The following is a 27,733-nucleotide window of genomic DNA, read 5'->3' on the forward strand; positions in this document are numbered from 1 at the left end:
TGTATGGATGTTATATATTTACACACATGCACATGCCGCACAGTGGAGTTACAGTTGTTATGGAAGCCATACCTTTCAGCTCCCTTGCTCGAGTAAGCTGTTCACACTGCCTCAAACGAAGTGTTTTTCTCGTTCGGAGCGAAGAGACAACAAGGAGAGCAATCGCATGTCCCATTAAATCCCCTGGGTGTGTCTGCATTGCCAGCGGGATCCCAACTGAAGACGAGGAGGTTGTTTTCAGTGCTACAATTATTTGACATTTGCAGCCAGGCCTCGTTTTCAAGGTGCTGCATAGCCCTGCGGAGGTAAAACCCTGAGCAGAGGCTGCATTTCAGTGTATGACACGTGCACAGGGTTCAGCTTGTGCTCTGTTTCCACACACAAGTTTTCCTCCCTGCTTGTGCGAGACGCCACGTCTGAGTTAGGCGAGAACTTGGGGGTGCCCAGAGTAAGCCCCCCAGCCACGCAGCACTTTGCTAACGAAGGCCCAAAGCTGCGCGAGCAGGTGGCCCATTCCCCTGGCAGGCAGAGCGTGCGCTGCCACAACACTGGCACGAACCACATCTTATGTAAGTTTGAGGACTGAAAACTAAAAGATACTGTGGAGTGGCAAAACTGAAGGTTGAAGACATGCATTAAGTACCTCGGGTTTCAACAAATGGATTTTCTTTCATTAAAGCCTGAAACGACCCACAGCCAAGCTGCAGTATAAAGGCCAATGCACTTCATTTTCTGAGATGATTTTTATTCTTATCAACTGAGTTTAAACGCACATTTTGCAAGGGACCTCATGTTTTATGGGTCCACCATAAAATGCTTCAAATATTTTAGTTCAGAAGCCTGGTTTAAAAAAAGCAAAGAAAGAAAAAAAAGATTACAGAACAGATGTGTGGGGCCAGAGGCAGCAAGAGGAGAGCAGCTTTAAAACACAAGACAAGCCACGGACAGCCAGCGTCAAGCTGAAGGAAGTGTTTTATGGCAGTTATAAATGGTGGAAACGTTGCCCCATCTTGACAGGGGAAGATGCAGTGGCTGTAGCCCTCCTGAAGACAGCACGCCCACAGCCCGTCCAGCCCAACACGGTCCCTCCAGCACTGGCCACCAGCAGCTGCTTGCACCTTCCCACCCGAGACCTGCTTACCCCAAAAAGGGATCCTCACCGGGAAGGGCATGGGTGGCTTGCTCACACCAAGTGCGAGGCCTAGCTCCCTTTCAGCGTGTCCCGTTCATCCTGCCTCCGAGTCAGGCGTGGAGTTGGGAACAAGCAGTTCTGCTCGTGGCTACAAATAAAGCCTGCTATGTTTTGAAAACAGATGTACGCATGAATGGTTGGTTTGGGGTTTTTTTACGCTAACAATAACCATCAAATGCAATGATTTTACCGTACACAGAACAGCTAGGAAGCACAAACAAACCTAGGCAAGTCTGTAGGTAGTTAAAAGTTTATTTTAATAAACTTTATGCAGTTTGTCTCTTTGCTCCTCAATCCCGACACCCCACTGGCTGCTTTAATAAAGAACAGGCTTGAAAATATGCTAATAAAATTTTGGAACTCAACCCAGCACTATATTAGGTTGCAATAACTAGAAATTGTAGACTCAAGATAGGGATCGCCTCCTTTTGCAAACCAGGCACATTTTTACCTAATGGAAATTCCCATGTGCAGGTTTCGCCATTTTGGGTTTCTCTCTGCAGCCAAATGGTTTGAAAGTCGCATGTACATAAGAGAAGCATCCTACCGAAGTGACCCTTTTTAAGGCTGGTTATAATAAATACAGTAGCCGTTCTCTGTAGACACAATGCCTATAACTAGAACAACCTTTTGTGTCCGTGAATATACAGGTAACTCTATCCCTAAAACAGCCTCTCTCAAAACCTCCTACTCCCAACTTCTCCATAGGAAATGTTACTGCAGCTGCTTCTGAGAACCGTCTCCAGACACTGCAGGTATTTGGGAGTTTTATATTATACTCTGGTGTTGGGCAATTGAATACACCCAAGCACCAGCTCTCAAGCGGTCCCAGGTCTCTGGCTTCACCCAATATAAATCCTAAGCTGACCAAGCCGTCGGTATATTCAATGCCATGTTGCTACCTGACAATCCATTAAGCATGGACACTGTTTGGGAGAAAGGGGAGAGGGTCTGCTCACAGGCGTTTCAGCAGCAACAGCCCCCTCCAGCACAGCCTCTCAGAAAAAATAATCCCAGCCCACACGAGCTACGCAACGTATCTGGAAACTCTGCTTGCTCTTGGGAGGCTGCGGCTGAAACGGTTTCAACTCAGACGTGGGCACCAATCAGTCCTCGAGTATGGGGACCCCAGAACTGGAAGCAACTGCCTCCTGCTGCAGACGGCGCGGAGACACGTAGCTGCATACAGCGCTTGGCTCCCGCCGGGCCTGGACGGCCGCTGCGGAGCAGCGCTCGGGGCCTGGGCCCGCGGCGGCACAGGACGGAGCCGCAAGCCGCCCCGCGCAGCGGGCGGGACGCCACCGGGGCCCGGCGGGAACCGCGCTGCACCAGCACGGGCAGGGCTCTGCTCCAGGCGCTGTCCTCGTCTTCTTAACGGTCCGCCCGCGAAGCCAGGCAAAACGGGAGCCGTGCTCGTCACGGCTTCTCTTGCTGTGCGAACAGGATGGCGCCGCTATTCATTCGTGTCTGCAGAAAGCCGCGCAACATTTTAGCCCTCGTGGTGATCCATCTTCTCCGTGCACGTTGACTTGTGAAGAATATTCTGAGAGGACGCCCAGAATGAACCCACCCTTCCTTGTGGGGCTGGGGGCAGACATGACGGACATAAAAGGGGAAGAGCAGCTGTAAAACTTGAAAAAAAACCCTCAGGATTATAAAAAAAGACACTTAGAAAACAACAAAAAAGATGATTGGGGCTCGTTGGAGTCTGAGAGGAAGAGTTAACATCCTCTCGAGACGGGGAAAAAACAGTCTTCATACATTACAAAAAATTCCAACCACGTATGAATGTGAAGCAAGCACACGGAGTCCATGAGGGGGAGCGAGCTCGCACCAGAGTCTAAAATGGCTGCTGTCAGGCAAGCAGCAGTCGGTCAGCCGTGTGCTGCACTCAGTCTGCCTCCTCCAGCCCTCTCAGTGCCACCGCGGCCCAGGTGGAGCAGCGACAGCCTCGGAGCCGCGCGGCGCAAGCCAACTAGAGACAGGCAAAGGCCTGGGGACGGAGCGAGCATAAAAACACTCTGCAGCGGATCCCGCAGAGCGCAGGGAGTTCAGACCAAACCTGGTCGGGAAAAAGCAGGGGTGTACCTTCAGCTTCCACTGCCGACTACAACCGTTGCAGCAAATCCAGAGCCAGCACCAAAAAACTGGCCATAACCAATGACATCCAACACACAAGAGTTAGTAACTGCTTTCCAGTGCGGCATACGCTAGTCTGGAACAGGCTGGGAAAAGTCAAGTTGGCACACTTCTACAAAGAGACGGTATGTCGGCTGGCAAAGGGGATGCTACCAAGTCCAACGCCTGTTTGCTAGCTATGGCCTCATCTGGTGAAAGTCAGGAAACACTGCCGCAGCGCACTAGAAATGCCTCCCGCTCGTTATTCACAGGTTCCAAGTTAATTGCTTTTTGCTACCTTCACCTGCACCTAACACCCTGGATGCTCGAGCCGCTTTCCCTTACGAGCTGCAGCAGTGACACTCGTTCAGGCCACGGAGCCTTTACTCGGGTCTCCACTCCGGTGCTCAGTAGGAATGGGGGTGAATACGTGCCAAACAGATTCAAGGTTTTACAATCCGCGCTAAAATGGAAGTGTTATTTATAAATTAAGCCATGACCCCTCTGAACCGTGAGTGCTAAGAGGGCCTTATTTACACAGGAACGGATAAAATTAACTGCAGGTGCCTCTCTTCCCATAGACAGTGACTTCCAAAAACAATACTGCTGGTACTAAACAAAAAGGAAACCCTTTCCGTTCACACAGTTTAGAACAACACTTCACTTTGTACCTTGGGGACTGCTAGGGTAAGAAAAGCACATTTCACCTTCAAGCCCTGACAACTGACATGTCCGTTTGGAGCTGCAAGCAGCTTCGCCAGCATGCCTGTGTTTACCTCACCTGAATCACGCAGCCCAGCATTTCTCAGGATGCGTCGGGGTGTCCCTGCCAGTCTGACTGCGCCCCGAGGACGTGGAGAGGCCTCCATGGGCGTGGGCGGGAGACCCGGGAGGCCCTTGGGCAGACACTAGAGACCCCTCCTCGCAGCACTGAGGGTCAAGGAAGGGAACGGCCAAGTGCGGCGGACACTCTGGTAGCACGAGGTTTGGAAGGAAAGGGAATCCCTTTTGCTGAAGAGGAACCAACCAGTCAAGAGAGATGACGAGAGACGTCTTTGGGAAAGGCGCAGTATGTTCCTCAGCTCTGGGGCCCTCCTCGCTTGTCCCCCCCCAACCGGGAATATCCCAAACCAGAGCTGAGTTTGCAGGCTCCTGCACGGGATGGAGGTCGAACCTGGCAGGCTCCTCACTGTTTACTGCCCACTGCTCAGGCTGCAGCATGCCACGGGAGCTGGCCTAGGAGGCTTCCTGCTCTTTTTTCTGCTTACACCTGAAAAAAGGAGCTTCTCCGGCAAAGAAACTGGCACATACGTGGACTATGTCAGATTGGCAGCGTAACACCAACAGATCAGCGCAAAGGATGAAGATGGCCAGATCCGGCCATCAGCCACGACAACGCAGGCTCCCGAGCCCACGCTGCCAGAGGGGAGAGGCCAGGAAAGTCACCACCGCTACCTGCCAGGAGAGCAGACCGGCCGGCCGGCTGCATAGTGCCACCAGAGAGGCTGTGGAAGCAGGCAGAGTTTGCATCAGTGCCCTCGCCACGTAAATATAATCCTGCCAGACGTTTGCAGTGATGCCAAAGGTTTCCCCTTGTACCTGTACACCACTCTGCTCCCAGCCTAATCAGCGACTCGCTGCTAATTGCAACAGACAATGAGCAGCAGCCGGCTGCAGCTGCGGCGTTCCAGACTGAACTAGATCCCCCGGCGAGAGTCCGAACGAATAAACAGCGAGCACCAGCCCCGCACAGGCCGCTAGAAAACGCAAGAGGAGGATATGGGGTAATTAACTCCCTCCTGGGTTGTAGATATTTCCTGGCAATTCTGGGCTTGGAGGTTTCAGGTTAAGTGCAAAAGCAATTCCCTCTCCCACAACTTGGAAGCCTCCGACTGCTTCAAAACAGGCTGCAGGAGCCATTATCTGCATAACGGACATTGCTCCAGATCGAATGCTGCTGCACAGCTGGCACTCAGCTGAGCCGCATTTTTTGTGGGTAGTGATGTCACCGCTTAATTTAACCTCAACCTTTTATTCTATTAGGGTCTGTGCACTCGTTTGTGGGCTCAGCTCCATATCTGGGTGACAAACTGGAAACGACACTTTGTGCCCATGGAAACAAGAGTTGCCTTCACGGTGTTCAATTTTTCCACCGCAAAGGTCTGTTCCTCTCTAGCAGACTCCCCTGCACGGCAGCACCACCACCACCTCTCTCACGAGCTCAGCTCTGCTCTCCCCACACCACCCGCACACATTAGGAGAGGAACAGCAAGACACCCAGTGTCCGTTTCCCGCGGCCCGTGCGTGCTCAGTCCTCCCTCCCCTACAGCTAGCCTGGCCTGCAGGCTTCGTTTCTCTCCCCTGGCTAGAAAATGAACCTGAGCAACAACCCCTTCCTCCCGTCTCTGGGCTCCCCCTGGTCAGAAAGAGATGAGGAAATCCAAATGGCAGTTTTTAATGGGAACGCAGAAAACACCTGTCAGAACCACAGGGACCTACAGGCCCCGACACGCATATTGGACACGTGAAGATCTGTCTTAAAAATATAGAGAGAAATAAACAAATGAAAACTGTTTGCTAAATGCAATGGGAAAGGGAAGGACACCCAGTCTTGTGTTAATGGTAGAAATGTGAATCGCCCCCGTGCTTTGTACTCGTGCTGCCACCGTTACCTATGTGAAGTCCCCTCTGAGTGCTGGGCCAAGTGCACGTTGCTGGAATCCAGACTCCTTGCAGCTATCACGCTATAGCTTTGCACCTGTCAGCTACCAAAAGGTATCCAGCCATATACACTGAATTATCTGATGGGGGACTCGGTGTCTGAACATGCCCAGCAATATTCGCTCTTTTGGATTTTCTCTTCTTCCCCTCTCAGGGATTCAGGAAATCCTGCACAGAAGCTACTGAGCAGCCAGAGTCCAACACAAGTGCTAAGCTGCTACATGCTCTGCCCTTCAGAGCCTCGGCCTCGGCTCGGCTCGGCTCGGCAGCTGGGGGTCACGAGCGTTGGCCTGCTGGGGGCTGCAGGCGAGGCCAGCTCAGGGCAGGAAGTACCGACTACCACGGCTCGGCAGGCACCGCGAGGCCAGGAGGAAGGACTCCGCTCCCAGTCACAGGTCTGCGCAATGACCCAGCCCGCGGCCCTCTCTGGACTCTGCCGAACTCAGAAGACCCTCTGGAAACAGAGGTCGGGAGGAAGAGCACGGCTGGCTTGAAGCTTTGTTGCACCGACTCTGCCAAATGAACCCTTGAACTGCTTGCTCTCGCTTGGCGAGCCCCAGTGACTTTTAGGTGTTGCCCCTCACCGTCTTTGTGGACGTGAAATCCTGGACCCGTTCCACCCTTGACAAATATCCTCATGATTTGCTTTTCTACCCGACTGTTCTGGAGTTTACTGTAAAGCCTCAGAAGAGCGCGTGTTAATATTTAACCATCTGCTGCTCTATCAGACAAATGGCATCTTGCAAGCACTTCTTTGTTCCCTTGGTAATCTCCTCGCAGTTAAACCGAGCCATCCTGCCTGGGCGCTCCACTCCCCTCCAGGCTTACAGGAGGGGAGTACTGTGGCCCCTGCTGTGGTACTCCATCACGAGCGGATATTTTATGGCCTTTTCCCTACATACCTGCTTCCCCATTCATTTAAAATGGATTACACAATGATGAAAAAGATGCTTTCTACTTCCACACTGCCATTTCAGTCATTCTTCAGATTTTACCTAGTCTTGTGTAATACTGAGACCTTCATCCCAGGGGCAGAGCTACGTAGTAGTTAGAGAAGGGGGAAGGGCTCAGACTTGGTTGCCATGATTTTGTGAAGCACTCGGATCTGTGAATGAAGGGTTTGAAGAACAAATGAACAAAGCTACTCCCTTCACCTTACCCAGCTCAATCCTTCTTGGCTCTTAGGTTTTATTAGTCCTGCGCAGCACAACGTTAAGACGCTGTTCCAGTTTTGACTGTATCAGCAAAGTGGTGGAATTGTCCACAGTGACTAAGAAGGAAGCCATGTCCAGCTTTGTTCAATGGCTAATGATCAACAAGCAGTCAGAGCGACAGGCTGGCATTTTAGTTAGGATAGGAGACCGAGCTTCAGGAGAGAGGCAGACATGGGAGTCACCGAAACAGAGATGAACATGTGAACTGTCTGCAGATGAGTTTAGCCCGCGTCCTCTCTGGGTAAAGGGAGAAAGAAGATCAAGGACAGTGCCTTAGTGACCATCTCCGCCCCTCCCCCTCCAGAGGAGTGGAGACACGGAGGAGAATCCTCCGCCGGACGTGCTGAAGGAGTAATGAGAGGCAGGAGGAGACTGCATCAGGGAAGGCAAGGATGGACAGCTTTTCAAGAAGTTCAGCAGGGTCCAAGGGCTGAGGGGTCAAGAGGACGGAGCACCGATTCAGGCCAGGGACCTCCTCCACAGGCTCTGCTGGAGCGGAAGGGACGGAGGCTGCACGGCAGAAGGTCTCGGCCGTTCTGGGAGGGAAGGAGCTGTGGGCAGGGGAAGGGAGGGGGAGCCACAGCTGGAGGGGCAAGACGGGTCAAGGGTGGAAGAGACTGAAGGCAAGGAGGAGATCAACGTAGACACAAAGGAATCAAGAGGGAAGAGAGGCAGAGGCTAGCAAGGGAGGTAGAGAGGAGCAAACAAGACACTCCTTTGCACGACGGGGAAGGAGGAGAGAGTTGCCAGAGGGAAGGGGATGGGAAAGCAAAGCAGAGGGAAGGCAGAAGTCTCATCATATTTTGTCAGTTTTCCTGAGATCCCATGGCCAGAGATAAACAGAGACAGCAGAAGCGGGGAAGGAGAGCGGTGATGGAGCTCAAGGGCAGGAGATTCAGTGAAGCTGGAGAAGTGCAGCTAGGAGATGTGGAGGAGGTGGAAGGAGAGAGCCTGAGGACAGGACTTCTGCCAGAAGCAGCTGGCACAACACAAGGAGGTCTCGGCAGGGCACTGGGCTGCCAACTCATGGTAGCCTACAAACGTAGGCAAGCTGGCATGCAAACCCACCCACTAAGGATGCGCTCCTTTGGACTAACCACCATGCAATCCGGTCTCAAGCACGTTTCTAAATTTAGAAATATTCCTCCCATAGCGATTGCACAAGTAAGCAGAGAACACACCAATGAAGTAAACAAAAGGGGTTGCGAAAACGTCTTGTCTGGCCAAACGTGCAAAGGCTCTGCCGCGAGGGCTAGACAGACCTGTCGATGAGCAGCCCCTTCGCCCGGATCCCCTCGGACAAGCGCTGCTGTCTTCCGCTTCCTGCCTGGCATCCTCCTTTTCTCCCCAAGGCAACGTCTGCGTCCAGTTGTGATGCCAATACAGATGCATTGTTATGTTATGTAGCCTATTACATGTTTCCAACTGTATCTGTGCATGTTTTGAAACGCTGCAAGCAAATGGTGCCCTTTCCTTTCCTTTTTCGTGTCCTTGTGACAAAGGATCTAGCAGAATTTGCAGTTTTGTTGGAATCGGACAGCCCACGCCGTGAGCGCTTCTGCTATGGCCTCAAACTTGCGACCCCTGGGCTGTCAACTGTGCGCCTTAGCACCGCAGCACCCCAGTCCCCGAGGTGCCCCGCTGGGGGGCGGTTACAGGGATCTGGGCAGTGAGCTGCCACAGAGGAGAGAGGCGGCCAGTTGGGGACTACCAGCATCATGCTGCACCCAGCCACGAGGGAAGGTGCCCAGTGAAGAGTCAGACTTCCCTTGCGCTATTCGCCGTCATCCTCGCACGTCCAACAATTTAGCAAGATCTTTCTGGAAACTGTAGCCAGCTGCACAAGGCAATATCTGGTGGCAGAACGTGGCTGTGCCACACAGCTATTCACTGCACACCAAAACTACCTCTTTTTTCCCCCCCTCTCTTTAAACATTAGCAAAATGCATCAACTGTCCTAGTGTACGTACATCTGGTATCCTACCAAACGCTCTTTGGACACAGCATCCCTGTCCCTCCAGAGCTACTCCCCAGCTACGGGGTTTCACCTCCTGGCGAGAGACGGCGGCAGAGGCAGGGATGAGGCTGAGCATTCGGCAGCATCCCTGAAGGGAGGCAGCCAACAGTCGATTCGGGAGCACGGTAGTGCAGCTGCACCCCGTGGAAGCAGCCCACGCATGGAAGGACTTGCCACGGGTCCAAGACACGGATGCTCCTGTAGCAGACTACTCTGAACAAAGGCACAGAGACTTGTCAAACGCACGTGTATCTACGCTCACTTGGTAACATTCAGAGTCATAGGTTTTAAGGCTAGCAAGGACCACAGTGATAAACTAGTCTGACCTACTAGACAACACGGGCCAAAGGTCTTTCCAATGTATTCCTGCTTGGGCAGAGCCCCACATACTTTAGAAACAGTCTCCACCCTTGCTTTAGATACTTGGAAAGTTCAAGTAACACAGAATTCACCACAAACCTCAGTCAGTTGTTTCCGAAGCCAATTACTTTCCCTACAAAAAAGACATTTCATTTTTATCCGAGTTTGTCTAGCCTCAGCTTCAGCCCATGGAAAAATTATGCTTTTTAAGCTGCTGATTTTTACACTGTCCCACAGGTTTTCTTGCTCATTGAGGAGACGGCCACGACACTCCAGACACAACCCAACCTGGTCATGTCTTAGCAACCTGCTGGGAAGGGGCCTCTGCAACACTGGGGAAGCAAAAACCTTCGGAAGCTGCATGGGATGCCGTGGTGTGCCCAGATACTCTGCTACATTATTTGCACAGCAATTATTGGCAAATGATGCTCAGAGCTGTGATTTCAACAGTAATATTCGTCTTCCTACTTTCAGGAGGTTATAGTGCCCTCGTAGGGCCAGCCACTGCCGAAGAACAAACAGGATCTGCAGTTCTTAGAGGCAATTCCTACGTCCAGTAAAGAAGCCTCATTGCGGGCCGGCAATGCGAACTTCCTCCCCAGGTGGTGCGCAGGCCCCGGACACGCGAGCTCTGCAGACACGTTTCCGGTGCTCAAAAAAATTCCTCATCAAGCTCCACGGCAAGTCACAAAGTGCAGCGACTTGCCCGTGGCCACACCATTGCTGCCAAGACAATCCTGCTCTCTACCCACTACACTGCGCTGCCTCCACACAAGACAAAATGCTCCGTAGCAGTAACTGCAGTCCTGCTTAATCCTCTTGATTAACAAAGGGGACACAGATTTAGAGCTGCACCTCCCCTTCACATTGAAATCATTCTTTGCGCTAGCTCGCTGGACGCCTGCTGTAATCCTCACTGCTGACTAAGCTTAAAGTTTGTTCCAAAATGAAACCTGGAGTTCCTCGTTATCAGAGAGATCAGAGCCTGCTGAAAAGTGACACACTCATCTCCGACTGATTACCTCCATTTAGCATCACGCCGTGGGGAGTTAACTCCCGCTTTTGCTAGCACAGCTATTCTCTACTGAGGGCTTACTCAGGGTATTGTCCTGCCCGAATACAAGCACGAGGCCAGCGACTCTCAACCAGGTGCCACAGCACCCTAGGGTGTTTTGAGATCTTTTCACGGGTGCTGCGAGGTGTCACACAATGCTAGCGAGCGCTGTCAGACATGCCAACAGGATTCACAAGATAAATCCAGAGATTTTAAGTGGGAATTCACAAGGTCCAAAACGCTCTGCCCTGTCGTGGATTTCCCGAGTTCTCCAAAACAGAAGACTTGCTCTGTTATTTTTCCGGGCTCAAAAAAACAAGTGAAAATGAAGAGCTGGCACTTTCCGAGGGTGGCTGTGAGTCTAACAACGGGTGCCTAAAAAGGCCGAGAATCACTGCAGTGAGCAGACCAAAAGCCTGACATCTTATGCTCTTCAGAGCAAATGTCACATTTGCTACAGACGTCTGCTTTTAAAGAGAGTTTTCCTAATTGTGTGTGAAGCCAGAGACCTGTTACTTAAGCCTCAATGAAGGAGCCGAATGTTACACAAGTCATGTAAACAGCTGGGGAGATAAGATTAATGTAACGTGGAAGAGAAAGTCATCTGCACTCGACATATTTCCCTTCTCTCCGGGAATTCGGCACAGTACGTGGACAGAAGCCCTTTTCCCCAGAGCCGGCTGGTGAGACTGCCGTTGGATACCCACCATCAGGGCCCCGGCAGAGTTACACAATTTGCACATACCCCGTGGGTCTGCAATCCACCAGTCTTCAGGACAGGAACACGGGGCACCACTTTTTAAAGCCTGTTTCACCTGTGTGTTAACTAACAACCCCAATGCCTTTGAGCTGAGTGAGACGTCCAGGCAGCCAGACACTGCAGTGAGGTGCTCTACTTCCTCTCTGGCTTTTTTTGGGAGGTCTGAGGGGTACTTGCAAGGGAGCGCTGTGCTGAAGCTGTGCAAACACTTGCAGTGCAATCGGCCTTGGTGCAGAGACACAGCATTTAGGAAAAGGCAAAGGGAAATTGAGCCTGCCTTGCCAGGACTGTCATCGAGTTCTGTGCTACCCGTAGCACATCTGTTCTGTTTTGAGAGAGTCAAGCACCATTTCTATGCTGCTCAAGCTGCAATTGATGTTTCTAAGGGCAATTAAGTATTTAAAATTTTTTTTATATATCACTGTGCAATGAATTAACGCGAATGCCTAACACAACTGAAATGGTAATGGCAAGATGCCTCTACCTCTGCTGGTGGTTAATGAGTTGCAGGTTTGCAATATTCTTGTGTCTTTACAAAAAGAAAAAAAGTCAAATATACTAATAAAGCTTCCTGCTTCGCTTTACAGTTTCAGATTCATTTATCTATCTGGCAGCACATTAGGTCTCAGACAAACTCGCTAGACTGCCTAAGTTCCAGGTATTTTCCTTTGAACTGTGTGAAGAAGTTGCCGATATTCAGAAGAGTAGGAAGAAAGGGACAATACCACAACACAGGCAGGGGAAAGGGGGGAACATCACCTGAAGATGTATTTTTTGCCTCATATTGAAAAGCTACCTGTAAATTCAAGCTGCAGACACCACTCATTCTTTACAACCACTGGACCTTCACTTTCTGCTGCAAAGTAACTGGGTAAAACTTGGTTATTCGTGGAGTAGCAGGCATAGGACAAAAGCCAATAGATCTCACGCTGCAATAAGGAAAGCCGATGAGCTCAGCAGCACTGCTTCTGCCACAAAATATTTCCTCCTCCCCATAATATGGTGTGAAGCTGACCCAACTCTTCTCATCAACAAGGGAAGCTGGCCAGCGCAAAGTGCACCATTTTCTGCCACCCTACCCACCATGCATCTTTGTTGCATCTGAATGTCATTTTTAATCTTGGGAAGTGTCTCTCCTCTTGGCAGGGAAAAGAGAAGGGGCCCACCTGCCCCTCGCTCTCCCCGAGACGGATCCGCACGCAACCTCTGCAGCGTGCCAGCTCCTCCGGGCAGGAGGGGGGCATTTGCACGCGGCTCTCTGAACACGTAGCTCACAGGGGTGCTGCCGCCTGCACAGCCTTAATGCTACGTATTGCAGCCTCGAGAGAAACAACATCTGCTGAACAGCAGCTGTCCTGATGGAGAAGCTTGGGGAACTAGGAGACAAGTGGGACGAAGGAAGGAGGACACCGGTCTAAAACACTTCTTCAGAGATCAGGCTAAAACGCCCCAGCAAGGGTTCACAGGCCTCACGGCCCCAGTTTGCAGACGTTTCCCCTGGTCTGTGGCAGACCTGGCCCATGGCTCTGCCGCAACCAGCAGCCTTTCCCTGTAACTCGAGCCGGGTCCGACAGGACAGGCAGGGCTCATCACGTCAGGGCCCTGAAATTCCAGTGTGGCCGCATACCAGCGGCAGCAATTCTGCAGGAATTCCAAGTGACCGGCACCCACATTGCACGGCTCCAAAACGTGGAAAAACAAATGATACGTGAACTTCTATAAACAGCTCAAGACAGACAGACTCCTCCTTCCCAGCAAAACATTTTGCCGTGCTGCAGATGCGAGCTGCAGCAGCTCAGGGGACACGCATGTAATACCGGGCCACTCCCTACTTTCCGATACGAACAAAGCCGCGCAGAAGCGCCCACCGCGGAAGGGCTGGGACAAAGCAGCGCATGCTTGCAGAGCTCTTTGAAGGGCTGAAGTTGAATTTGAACATGACACTTAACAGCAGGTCTTAACATATTTGAAAAAGAGCAACTCTAAACTCTGTTATACAAGATTAAAGTCACACTTAATGAATTCTTTAGCTGGATTATTATTTCTCTCTGGCACATGTCCAGAGCACTGAGTATATATCACAAGTGCTAAAGCCATCCACTAAGAACATAAGGTCCGAGGAACAGCGCTCAGCACAAAACCTCGATTCCGGCTCTCCCAGCCATATGAAGAGCCCCATCCTCTACTCAGGCATATCATATGCCAATGCATGAAGATCCTCCTCTGTCTCAGTACACGCAGCCTCCCAAAATGCCCGAGGAGGAAACACGGCCTTTGCAGCATGCCTGGTTCACAACCCAGGCTGTACAGCAACAGCCAGGAAAGTTTGTTCCAGTTATATGCTGGGGACAGTCCACAAACAGTGAGAGGCAAGGATTTTTGTGGGTAGTACCTTTATTAGACTGCATGTATATACAAAAATCCTTTGCTGTGCCATCCCAAAGTTAAGGAATTCACACTGATACCCTGCTAGCCGCTCCTGGGTGCATCTTGTGCCATCTCTGTCCATCTCTACTACTCCTCCAAAAACCTGAAGAAACACCAAGGTAGGAAAGGGTTTAGTCTGAGCTGAAGCTGGCCAAACTAGTCACTGGCTTTTCATGCAGGGACTCCAAGAAGTTAAAAATGTCCAGCCAAGGTTAAAAAAGTATGTACAGTCACAGTAATCATCCTCTTCATACAGAAGAGAAAGACGACAGAGAGTACAAGCTTCAGGCCTCTCAACCTTAGGTCAGCAGCCACAACTGCCCTCCTGTCCTCACCTGAAGCCAAGACAAGACGAGGAATACACCCAGTCGGCCAGCAAGCACTTCAACAAGTGGACCAGACAGCCCTTGCTCCACACGGTTACACACTGCCAAGCATGAAGCCTGGTCCAAACCCGTAACTCCGACTCTGAACACATACGGCTTAGCAGAGATTTCAGCCATAGCTTCCCAGCCTCCTGCCACCCAGCACTCCGTCTAGCCAAAGAGCTGCAAGGATCCTAATAAAGAAGAATAAAATCCCAGCAACCTAATTCACATCCCTCCAATAGGAAATCGCACACAATGAGAGGATACAATCGGGAAGCACGATCACTGAGCTTTTAACCACCTATTGTTACAAACCAAGAAGGTCTCAGTGTTGCTTCCTCCAGGACACAGACAACTCCTTCCTGAATCTCATAATGAGCTGAAAGGTGCCCAAGTCCTAAAGCCTGAGGCTGGGAACAAGCTCTGCATTGATCACACTTGCACCACTGTCTCCGCGCAGAGTTTCTGTGCGGAGGCAATACTTGTTAAGCTCTCTCTGCTGGAAGATGATGCTCCCCAAGGCTCTGCCAAGTGACTCGCTTCAGTTGGTTTAACAGCACACACCTACATTTTTATTTCAGACTTACACTAATCCTTTTAAAGTTATCAGTTTCCAAAACAATAATCTTAATGACCAACTTCTGTTAAATGCCACTTCAAAAACCAAAATTTAAGCCTCAAGTCATTTTGACAGGAGAACAGAAGAAAGAAAATGCATTTTTTAAAGATTTGGCAATACAGTTTAAACAGCTTATAGACTGTCCATAATCTCCTGCAATGCATTTAATATTCATTTTCATTTCCCTTGCTTCAAATGCAAGAAGCACATTTCATGAGGGAGGGAGAGAGAGAGAGAGAGGTTTTATACCTTCTTTATAAAAATATTAAAGGACAAAAGGTGAAGTGTGTGGCCTTGCCAGGACCAAGCCTGAAAGACCCATCAGTAAAAAACACTTGTATGCCCAGAGGTTGAAGCCTCCCCCAGTGACCTTCACAGGGTTGCACATTCGGACTAGCTGTTTGTCTCCTGCTTTCCACCCTTCAATGGTCCAGCGTGACACCAACTGGTCCATATTTTGTTGCAAGGCAAAGTGTCCAAACTCAAAATGTGCCATGCGCTTGGTTCAAGAAGCAAAGAGCTGGAGCACTAAGATACTGGTCATACATATTATAAGAGGAGACAGAAACCAACACCCTGCTGATGTGCTCCCAAATCCTGCCCGCGTGCTAAGAATCCACACATTAATACTGAAGTCCTTACCAAATTCTGACTTTCCCGATTAGATCTCCTCTCCCCTCCAATACTCAGTTTAGCAACCGAATACAATATTCTTCCTTACCTCCTCTCACACCGTTGTGCATTCTTGTTTTGCCATGTCAATCAGCTGCTCCGCCTTGCCTCCGAGACGGTTGGCAATTACAGAATTAAGCGCTCTGGAGAAATCCATTTCAGCATTTCTTCTTTGGCTGCTCTTCACTGAGGTCTGTACATGGGACCAAATTATTTAAGGGAAAAAATGCCTAGTCTCAGCCTACGTCTACAGCTTGATGCAAGCGGAGGCTAGTTTCCATTGGCTGGAGCCTACGAGCATTTTACAAGGCTGGGCTAGTAGCCTGAAAGAAGTGTCCATTTGAAACAATTCAGAGCTTGGGCTGCTTTGCAGTTGGAAAGATCTACCAGGATAATTTTAAAAAACAAACCTGTACCCAACATGAGGCAGAGCAGAAGAGACTGAGGAAAGTACGTGGATGTAGAGCAAGGTTTAAAGAAAAAGCACTGCAAGCCGGTTCCTGGGCTTTCAAGTGCCCCTACAAGATCTAGGGGTGCGCACATGATAAGGAAAGACATTGCCTGAGGAGCGGACGGAGCCGAGGACATCCCGATTTCTTCATGTTCCGGTTTCTGTGCAAGTAGGTCATTCGTTACGTTCCCTTTTTACGCTGCGTTCTTGCTATGTCCAACAGGATCTCCCACGGATGGGGAAGAGAGCCAGAATCTGGAAGTACAGACCCATTTCTATCCTCTGCACTCTTCAGTTTTCAACAAACGCATGGAAAACCCATTTTTCCTTCCCATGAACTGTATTTCTACCACATCAACATAGAATCTAGTGCCAGATACAAAGTTAATGGCTGGCACCGAAAATGTCAATAAATGACTACCTTGCATGGTGAGTCACTGACATGGATATCAGAGCTAATCCTCCTCCTCCGGCATCATGGACAACTCTAATCTGAAAATAGATTTTGGCACCTCACCCCCTGGCTCAGAGCTTCGTTTCACAGTGGCAAGAAAAACAGGTGAACCAGAAGGAGCTAAACATCAAAATCTACCTACTGCCTGGACCCACGTGAGGTTTGACAGACACCAGACAGCATCCCAGAGCCCGCGAGGACACAGTGTGTTCTCAGATGATCCTAACCACACATCAGGTACAAAGAGCCGGCAAATACGACGTTAGGACAGAGATGCAGAGTGGTAACCCTTCCTTCACCAGTCAGCAAAGGTGGCGACTTTTTCCACAGAGGAAACAGAAGGACTAACATGATGCTATGAGGACAGCGACCGTTGCAACTTCCGTGGCAGGGCCAGGAGGAAACCAAGGCCACTCTTTCCTCACTATGCCGCGTTTCCGTTTGGACCAGAACTCCCCCCAGCCTTCCTCACAAGCCTTCGGCTTGGGCTAAGCTCGCATTTCGTTACGCAGCAAAAAGGCTGGCCTGGGACAAAGGTGGCTGGGTCAAAACTGATCCTGGAGAAGAGAGAACCTGCAGCCACCGAGCGAGAGAGCAAACTAAACAGAAGGGACTGAAGCAGACGAGGAAGAGGGGCAAACCCCGCGGAAGGGGCAGCGCGGGCAAGCCTGGGGAGGCAGGGAGAATTCAGGAGCCGCAGGCAGCAGCACAGGAGAGATGCTGGCAAGAGAGAACAGTGGGCGCCAAAGCCCCTTCAGGCTCAAGGACAATAGCCTCATGTGGTGCCCTTGAGAGACAGATAGTTAACCTAAGGAAGGAAGCCAAAACAAGGCCCACTTGCAAAGCCCTGGGTTTGAAGTAGGCTGTGAGTAACCTGTTTAAACAGGAATTTGAACAATTCTTCCTACAGTTTTCAATCCCTCACTGCATAATCTATTTTGCCCCTGAATTCTGGAGTTGCACCATGCCCCCAGTCTCCTAGCTGCTCTCAAGAAGCTAACTGAATTAGTTCAAAGGGCCTAACCATTTTAGAAGCATCACAATAGCCTCAACCACGAGCACTGCATGTGCTCAATAAAGCTGTCATTTGGCAAGGTTTGGAACAGACGCCCCACTGAGATTATCGGGTGTTAACTTCCATCTGGCATCTGTTAAAGCTGGGGAAAAAGGCCAGTTCTTATCAGATCTCCAGACGTAAAGAGCACTTCCACTTTGTGTGCTCACCACTGGAAAAAACTTCTTTGTGTTTCAAGTTTTAAAAATACCTTGCCCTTGAGGTTGGCAAGTGATCCAACCTCGGTGCTCCCTTTAAGACCCCGTTCCCATGCAAAGGTGATAAAAGCAATCTTATGGTTACAGAAATTCCCAGCACATAAAAATCACAGGAAGCTGTTGCTAAGTAATATTTCTACCTAAGTAAACAACACAAAACATTTCCCACACACACACCTCTGAGCTCTGCTACTCAGACCCGCCTCGAAGACACGCATTGCAGCTAATTTCCCCTGGCAACACCACCTCCGAGGGCCGTCACTTCTATCTGAGGGCAGATGCCGAGAGCTTCAGGCTGCAGAATACTTTTGTGGGTGCTTTGTTGCACAGCTTTCTATAGGAAGCAGAAGCAAGCTGCCATTTCTGTAACTCAGGCCCCACGTTTCCCAGCAGACTCTTTTCATTCTTTTCAGTGGGCAAGACCAGGACTAGTCTTTCCTGCAGACACACACCAAGAACCTGAGGACAAGATGCAGCACCACCAGGCTAGCTAATTTTTCTGTTACAACTCTTTCTTGCAACCCCGAGCTGCCAATTGCACTAGGATCAACAGTTAAGCATCACCTTACTCATCACCTCTGATGAAAATATTCATTTTGTTCGGATGAGGGTAACAGTGCCACCCGTTCCAGCCATACTGACCGCCAGCCCCCTTGCCAGCAGGGGGGCTCAGAAGAAAGAGCACATCTGCAAACCTGGCAAGTAACCTGCCCAAGTCGCTGGTTCAAACTTCAAGGGTCCTGTGGAGCCCCAGAGTCACAATGGTGTGCACCGCAGGAACGCCCCCCCTCAGATAAATACATGGGGATTATTAGATAGCACATTTAGACTGTCTTCTAGCTTATTTTTATTCATTTCACATTTCCTCCCATCTCCCTGTCATTCTTTCTCCCCTCCGCTAAGTGAGCACGGGACACCAGTTGCAAGCAAATGACTGAAAAGTCTCTCCAAGATACTTAAACCCATTTGTATATCCCGAGACGTGGCTGAAGAAAGGAACTTGAGAGCAGAGAGACTACGGGGGAAACCTATCAGAAGGCAGAGCCATTCCTCCTCCAGCAAGAGACGCACACATGGTATTTCTATTACAGTTAAAAGACAAAGCCACATGGAAAAAAAATGCAAAATATGAAAGTGATGTTTGACAAACCCACCCTGCCAGATCTGAGGTCAGAGACACTGGCTTTTCAGCTATTTTGTCTACTAAATTCTTCAGAAAGACCAATTCTAGCTGAACAGACTGCAATGAACTGCAACCTGAGTCATCAAGGTGATAAAATAAAAAAAAAAAAGCATGTACAACTTAAAAAATGCTCTAGCAAAATGAACCTGAAGATGCACAACGGCCTTTAAAAGACATCCCTGAATGTTAATTGAACTGCTTTTTCCTCACCCACACAAGTCACTAAAAATCAAGGAAATCATTAGTTAAACTAACATTCATATCCTGAACCATCTCTTAACACCCAAGGATATGCCATTCCTCAGCACTGCAAAAAGTCTCTACTACCTCCAACGTGCAACTGCCCCCAGACACCAATATAATTCCTATGCAATCTCACATAGGCACAATCTTAATTCTGACCTCAGCAAAACTCAGTCACCAATAGACCCTTTAGTCTGAAAGCCTCAAAGCCATTACCTCTAACTAAACGTTCTCAACTCGAGTTACAGCTGCACAAGCACGATTCAAAGTCTTGGGCATAAGCTTGGTGTCTTTACGCTTCAAATAAAGAAGAGTTTGGTGCAGAGCAGGAATCAGGATTGATTTAAAGAAACCAACCACTCAACCAAAGAGAAACCCTACTCATGAAATAGGGCAGGGATGGAGGTCCAGAGATCCTGCCGAAGCGACCAAGCTATACTCCCGTGCCCTGCTCCCTCCCCCACATCAGAAAAGGTCCTGTTCCCGTTCCCAGAGGAGCGTGTGAAATGGCAAGAGAGAATCCTGGTAAGCACGTGACGGGAACCTGAAAACGCGAGAAACTGAAAGGTACAATTTCATAAGTGGGCTTTTTGGTCTCTGCTGCAGAACAGAAGGAGACTGATCCCTATATTAGCAGCCCTCCCTACAATGTTAAACCTCTGCTTGCTTGCACAAATATTATAAAAGTTGGTAAGGGAAATTGCATGGGGAAGAGACGCATTTAATCCCTGCTCCATGCATCAATCGCATGAAGCAGGGATTAAACGCTGGTGGGGGTGAGGCACCTCCAAATTAGCAACAACATACCTCTAAAGGACCCTGACTGCCACATCACATTATCTGCTAGCATCTACATCAGCCGTGCCTCTGCTTAATTTTGGAGTGCAAGGAGAAGAGCAGTAAATTTTAAGTCTGAGATGCCTTAAAAAGGTGAAGCTTCTCTAAAAGGAAAGGCCAAAAGACTTCTTAGCGTGCTTAGCACCCAGAGCTAAAAGCAGATATTCAGGAGAGCGCAGGTCCCACTGCCAGCACTCCCCTGTAGACTGAAGGAAGAGGAAGGAGTTCAATGGCCCTCCAGAGAGAACCAGAAATGGATTTTGACAGAAACTACGAATTATTCATCTCCTTAATCCAGCCAAGCTAGAGGAGCAGACGGGCAAGCCCTCACTTTCCTCTTGAATCCTCATGACTGTTCGTCCTCCTCTCAGATCTGCTGTCTCTACGTATATGGTCTGTGGCATCCGAGGGAGAATCCCGTCCAGCAGAATGCATACTCACTGCAGGTCGAACGCTGACAAACAAAGAAGGCATCCATGTCAGCATTCGTGATGTTTCGGCTTTGGGATCTCTAATGAAAGCAAGCTGGGAGGGAAACCATCAAGTCGCTTTATGCATTTTGTCTTTGGCTACAGAACTGATTTCACATAAATATCTCCACACACACACACACACACACACACACACACACACACACCTTTAAAATATCTTTGTGATGAATCGAAGTTTTGCAGTACAACCACCAGCAACATCTCTACAGGTAGAAAGCAAAAGCAATGAACAGAGGAAGCTCTCCCAGCCAGTTTCCGTCTTAGAAATGCTTAAGGCACCCTCACCACAGCATCAAATCTCAAAACAAAGAGCCTACAATAGGTTTATTAAGCTCTGAATATATAACTTCACCAAGGTTTTGTCCCTAGAACAAGGATCCTACTGAGAATGTTACGGTCAATTGACTGCATTTCATCCCAGGCTCAGGTCCAAAAAGAAACCAAAAGAGCTGGAAACGATCTAGACCAGAAAGATAGGAGTCAAGATGCTCGGTGGGCTGGGATAGCTGCTTGAGATCATAAGAGAAGCCTCAGGCCAGCCGTCACAGTTTCAATATCCAGTGCACGGTAAATGGAAAGGTAAAATTGAAAGCTCCGAGTGCTTGTGGCTGGCACAAAAACAGAGACACAGGTTCCAGTAACAGATTCGGCTAAAGAACCACCACATAATCCCAGCCATGCTTAGCAGGAAACCTACCTGCACACGTGACTGCATCATCACTACTTATGGCCGACCAAAAACAAATAACAATTTTAAAAAGTCTTCAAGGAATGCAGGCAGGTGTGACAAGGCACTCACAAGTACAGATAGGTCACTGCTGAAAACGCGACTAGAACTCTTAGCATCCGAGAGCTTCGTGTCAACAGTTTGTCAAGTGTGTTTTTCAAGTCACGTATCAATTACAAGTGTTGCCACTCTAAATATTTTGACCAAGTCTTGTAAAATGAATGCACAGGATCTACAGGGAAGTCTGTGTGTGTTAGTAAACGTTAAAGAGAATGACTTTGCAGGCAATCAAAATCAGACATAAAAAAAAAGATGCAAGCTGCCGTATAACAATCAAATAAAGAGTTGAAATTTGAATTTGAATCATCACGTTCTTCATCTAAGGACGATATACATGCACGTGCACACGCACGATTCCACCCCCACCCCCACTCCCAAGCCATTTCCAAAATGTAAAGTGTCAGGACTTAAATATTACAGAAACCAGTTTCTGATAATGGTTAGTACTTAATCTACAGCAAGCAACTTAAAGTATTCTTAGATGCGGTTCTTTAAATAGAAAACTACAAAACGACACAAACATCTGAAAACTTAAAAAGTTTCATAAATATTTCTGTTACTTCCTTTTCATCTCTGAAAAAAAGGCAGCACTTAAGGGGGAGAGGGTGGCATTATCACTACCTGGATGGATTTACTGCCACCAGGGCACACTCAAAGTCATCTCGCGCTCTGCGTTCCTACCTCTCTGACAGCGATCGTGGGTCCAGCAGCGCTCAATGAAGATGCCGTTTATTACAGTAGGTGGGCAGTTGCTCTTTCCTTTCACAGTTCCTGGACACACATCTCCACACTCCTCTTTATCATCCTTGTTAGCAACGATGTAGTTGTCTTCCACGGAGTCCAAGATTCTTGACCAGTCAATTGTGGACAAATAACACAGTTCATTGTTCTTCTCAATCCTCACAGCACCTCGAGTAATGTTCATCAGGTTATAAAGGCCTATCTCTTTCAAGTGAACCATCTCGAATATGACCAGAGCATAGTTAAAGAAGAGATGAGTTCCTCGAATCACAGTGAGGTTGGGGAAAAGCCCCTTTAAACTTTCTAGGCCATAAACCCGAAAAAGCAGTAAGTAGTCTGTAATCATAGTCAGTTTGGGAAAACTGAGCTCACGGAAATCTTCAGGCTTGGTTTTAAACATCAGTAATATTTGCAAGTGGCCCTCAATCACAGTGCAGTTCTCCAGCATGTTCAGCCGGGTCAGGTTGTTCCGGATGTCCATGCTCTTGCAAACTGGAAATCAAAGAACAAAAACAATTAATTGACTGTTTTCTAAAGAACCAGGCATGCTCCTACACCCTGTGATGCACTGCATGCTCCAAACAGCAGGGGGGACGCTTCGAAGCGTGGGACTAACAGTGGGAAGCGCACTGCAGGGAGCACTCCCGTACACAGGAGGGGTTTGCAAGACAGGATCATATGCTCCGTCATCTGCAATTTCAATTTATGTTCACTGCGAACGGAGCCTCCAGGTTGAAGCAAGAGTCCTTATACAGTCATTTGGCATTTACAAGAGAGGAAAGAGTCTACTCAGCAGAGTCTGTTGCCAAGAAAACAACACACCTACCCCATTTTGGTTTATGCAATTAACACAAAGGGATTACTGGGAGTAATTGGACAATGGGGCCTGGTTGGGAGGAGCAGATGGAGGAACAGACAGAGGGAAGGAAATGCAGCAGTGCACCCCATGCTGCCGCCTCAGCATCACTGATGAAGTCCAAGTTCGCTCCAGCAACCGAGAAGGAAGCCCGCTGCTCAGATTTGTTGCTTTGCCCGTTATTACGTTCCAGGTTGGGAACCTTCTCCCTGCCGTATCTCGTTCAGCACTTTACCTGGCAGAGCCACTGTTCACTTTGCCAGTTCTCTGGAGCCCTCAGCAGTGACAGGAAAACAAGAGCAACGTGAACGCAGGCTCTAGCAAAATAAGGAGCCAAAGATGCAACTCGGTTAATTTGTGCCAATTCGAGAAGCAAAATCATGTTCCTCGGCTGATGCAGGTTTGGGTGACAGAGCTAAAGCCCCACTGGAGTCTGCTATCAAAAACGGCATCCAGCAAAGTCCAGCTGAAACCAACACTGAAGTTCCTCGCTCAACCGCTGCCCGAGGGCTCAGCCTTGGGCCCGGTCACACAACACCGACTCCAGCTGAGCCGTCAGCTCAGTCCCTGCAGTCCGCAGACCAACAGGCACCGCTCTGCCCGCAGACCCAGCTCCCAAGCAAAAGGCCTAGTGCCGCTCTGCGATCCAGGGCCTCCAGGTCCCGCTAGAACCAATTTCCTCCACACTGCTCGTCTGGTCACACCAAGCCTTCAATATTTCTGGCCATCACTTTGAGGATACCAAAATCCCCTTTATTGTGCTCTGCTCTTCTCCTGCTGCAGGAGAAAGGCAACACTGCTCCTGGTCGTCTGTAAACTTCTGCTATCGAAAGAGAGAGCTGACTAGAAACCACCATGAAAAAACTAGAGTAGAAAAGTCACCAATAAACCTGGGGTTTTGTTTGCTTGTAGACATTAATCCTCCAGCTATTCCTGCAAGGGGCAATCTACAGCTGATCAAAATGTGACTAACAAACATATCACTTTGATGAGGATGGGTCTGATAAGCCCTTTACTAGCCATTTCTCACTTCAGTATTTAAACTGCTGTGCATCTTTCTGCCGTGAAGATCTGAGCCGCTGGAAGCGTTCCTCAGCACCCTTCCTGGCAGCAGCTATGCGGGTTCAGAGCCAGTCGCTGCACTCTCTAAAGTGCTTCAGAAAACCCAGGATTTGTCACTGGGACATAGCCAATCCCTTATCTGCCAAGAGGCAAACAATAATGCTGGACTAAAATAAACCATACATACACTTGATAACATTTCTCTGTCTAATTTGGTGCAGGCAGGTACCGCTATCTCTACTTGTTTACCTAATTAGCACTTTTCCAGGGCACCTACCTGCACATGCCTTTTAAAACAGGACTTCATCTCTGGGGTCTAATTCTGTTGTCGATTATTAACTGTTATCTGCGCTACGCGGTACAGAGCCAGCAACCTAATTTAATTTAATTAACATCCACACAAACATCTCTACTGCACCCGCTACATCAGACACACCAGCTAGAGCACCGTATTTGTTACAGGTACAAGTTTGGGAGTGTCAGACGTGACCGTGTCCCCTCAAAAATAAAATCACTATTACAGGACCATTAAGCTCTGTAAATTCTAAAGAAAGTCTGTTCCTGAAATTCCTTCACATTCAAACACCTCAGTGTTTTTAATGCTGCGTCTCACTACCTGCAACTTGCGATCGTTAGAGGACTAGCTAGTCCAGAACAAAATCTTCTAAGATGCACTTAGCAGGAAGAGTTCCAATTAGTTGAAACTGAAGCCATCAGCTTATTTTCTAAAGCTCAAGAGAATTTGTACACGCTAGATTCCCACTGGAGCAGACCTGGGCAGCTGCATTATAAACATTTACGTTTATGGCACTGCAAAATCAGTTAACCACAAAAAGACAGAGGTGTTGCTAAGCCGTGCTCAGGCGTACGGAGCTGTTTAGATTGCAAGTTCTTTGTGGCTTGCCTTGGTACCTGCTTTTAAAACACTTGGCACTCCTCTGGCACCGTACTATACAAATTAAGGTATTAACTGTTAGTAGTGCTACTGAGTATTACTATGGGAAAATTGAAGACTGAATATTGGCTACTTTTCAAACAGCAATTGGACAAGTGAGGCATGTTCAGTCTAGACAGTATTTTGTGCTTCTTCATTTTAGCTTAAGGCATGTGATATATTTATCTTTGATTTCTATCATGGATATCATCCCTGCTTAAACACTGAGGTGTTTAAATTGATTGCTATGCAAGATTCTTTCATTAGCTTGGGTTAGAAAACAGAGATGAATACGTGTAGGTGTTGTGTCCAGAAATGCTCCCTTCCCGGTGGTGCAGCACACTGGACTTGCATCTCTATGTGCACGCACATCTCAGTGCAGCCCCCTTAGCACATGCTTAAACATTTCCCTGGACCCAGAGCCCACAGGAGGACAGGCTGGCTGAGCCCTGCTTGGTTCTGGAGGATCCAGAGTCATTCATTCAAAGCTCATTAAGAAGAGGCAGTTAATGATTGTTAAAAACGTAGTTTCTGGTTTAAAAATAAACAAGTCATTTGAACAGATAATCTACCTGTGGTTGGCAAACCACGTATTGAAATAAGGCCCTCTTAATATCATTCTGCATAATGCATACATTCAGTGTACCCTGCTGCTAAGAAGGATTTGCTTTCAGTCCAGAAGCAATCATGGGTGGGCCAGTAGATTTCCTCAACTAGTGTATTTTTACCTTTGGTTTAAATGAAAGCAACAGGAGTAATCTCACACAAGTGGATTTATATATTCTACCCCTTTCACAAGCCCCAAAATATTGTGAGCCACCAATCCAAGAGTACTCTTCAATGTTTGAGTCCAAAGGACAACACTGAATGCAAAGAGAACTACATTGTCACAACCTGCTTTAACTTATCCTAGAAAACTTCAATCCACTTCCAAAACTAGTCAAACCATAAACAAATGTTAACGTTAATATTGGACATTAAAGGTTACCACTGCCATTACCACATGGGTCTCGCACAACAAAGTCACCTAACCCATTTCATTGTAACCTTTGCTATGGATTTGCTTTTTCCTCCATACAAGAGCTATACAACGTTCCCGTTTCTCTCGAGGATTCTCCAAGCAACAAACACACACGAACTATGGAGACACTTCTGTGCTTTCTTAACAGCCTTCCCCCGAGTGCACACAGACAGATGCACACAACGAAGCCAATGTCTCCTGGGCCATTATGGCCTGGCAGGGAAGGCAGCATTTTAAAGCTGGCGAAGCAAACACTTTAACCACAGGAACGTGTGCATCAGCTCCTGCGAGCAAAACAGAGACGGGGCCCCCCTCTGCGAATACCAGCCATTTCATTCTGACCGATGGCACCGTGTCCCAACACACCGGGTCCCTACCCAGCAAGACGGGCGCTGCGGCTCGTGAAAGAAGCGACACGGAGGGCAGTATCTCCCGAGGAGCGAGGTCCACGGCACTTGGTTACCCGCATCCATTTCCATCTCGCGCACACCCTAACATGCTCAAAGCTGCCAGAGCTTATCATGATCCAATCACATTCATGAAAAATTAGGCATCAAAGGTCCATGCTTTAATCTACTGAACGTTACAAAAACCCCCGCATGCACGTGGTAGAAATTTGTTTGATGCATTTCAAACCGTAAGAGAAGCGAAGTGTTTTCTGAAAGCCTGCAGGAACACACTGTGCAAAGGATTCGCTTCCCGAAACGCTCCTTGAGTGCTGGAGGCAGCAGCCCCTCGGCCCGGTGCCATGACCCACGCAAGCAGCGCTCCTTATACAACCACCACGCACACGTTGCAGTTAAATCACCCACTGGCCCGAAAGCCTGACGGCCCAACCGTTCAGGGCAGTGAATTGTCTAGCTTGTCTTGGCTCAACAGGCATGAGTGTGGGGTTTTTTTAAACTACCTTACTGATTTTTATTAAAATCTCTTAATGATTGTTCATAAACCTGATTAATTACAAATAAAAATTAAACTTGGCAACACTACTGTAAGATTCTGAGCAATATTATTGCTCAATAGGATTTTCTGGCATTATATCCTAGTGGCTTCATAAATCATTACTGGGAGAATGTTAACACACACACACAGCACATCAAAGGTGATGTGCTTTTCAAGGTAGAACAGGAAACCCTGTGAGCAATGAAAAGCAGCCTCTCTGCCTCACCAACACCTTTGGCCACGGCAGGAGCCAGCCAGCGAGTTATCTTTCTGCACATTGCAAGCATGGAATAAAATATTGGGAAAGGCTCAGACGTAGCTTGCACGGGCCGTTCCAGTCCGTCCTCAGAACAAGATAGAAGAGGAAGGGTGCTTTCAGGGCAGGCACGCATGGAGCGAGTGGGGCTTTCCCTCTGAGGTTTCACAAAGGCTACCACATTTAGTTCAAGAGTATCTCCTCTGAATCAACTATTCTGCCAAATGCTACCTAGCTTTAAATTAGAAAGTACCTAAATACCCTTTGAGGGCACCGGGAGAGGAAACAGGGGAATACCTGGTAATAAATCTGCTCACTGTAACACAGGAGATGTTTTCAGTATCATTTTCTTGCTGAAAAACTGAAACATCTGTATTTGCCATTTTGATCTTTAGCATTCTGGCCACGCCGAGGAGCCAGCAGCTTCGCTGCAGCCACGCTGCTGCTTCTCACCGAGCGCTGGTGTAACGTGCTGCCCCAGGCCTGGAGGAGGAATCGGCCGGAGCAGGAAGCTGGTCGCTCATCCACTCCGACTGGCACAGGAAGTTCAGTGCAGCTCCCCAACACCAGAGCACCACAGAGTCTTCAGACTTATCCCGCTCCCTACACCGGCTCTGGAGCACGCCCACGGTGTGGGTCCTTATGTTCAAGGCCCTCTGTGGCCTGGATCCAGGAGAGCTA

General features: G+C 48.7%; 1 protein-coding gene across 1 annotated transcript in view; it reads right to left on the reverse strand.

The window, feature by feature from the left end:
- Positions 1-23,307, reverse strand: part of INSR (insulin receptor) — a 61,203-nt gene extending 37,896 nt beyond the window's left edge. Inside the window, exon 1 of the mRNA XM_019538370.1 lies at positions 21,922-23,307. Coding sequence (XP_019393915.1) covers positions 21,922-22,462 — 541 coding nt within the window. The 5' untranslated portion in view covers positions 22,463-23,307. The remainder of the gene's footprint in view (positions 1-21,921) is intronic.
- Positions 23,308-27,733: the final 4,426 nt, after the last annotated feature.

This window comes from Crocodylus porosus, unplaced genomic scaffold (genome assembly GCF_001723895.1).
Source record: "Crocodylus porosus isolate Cpor-Errol unplaced genomic scaffold, CroPor_comp1, whole genome shotgun sequence".
Classification (NCBI taxonomy): domain Eukaryota; kingdom Metazoa; phylum Chordata; order Crocodylia; family Crocodylidae; genus Crocodylus; species Crocodylus porosus.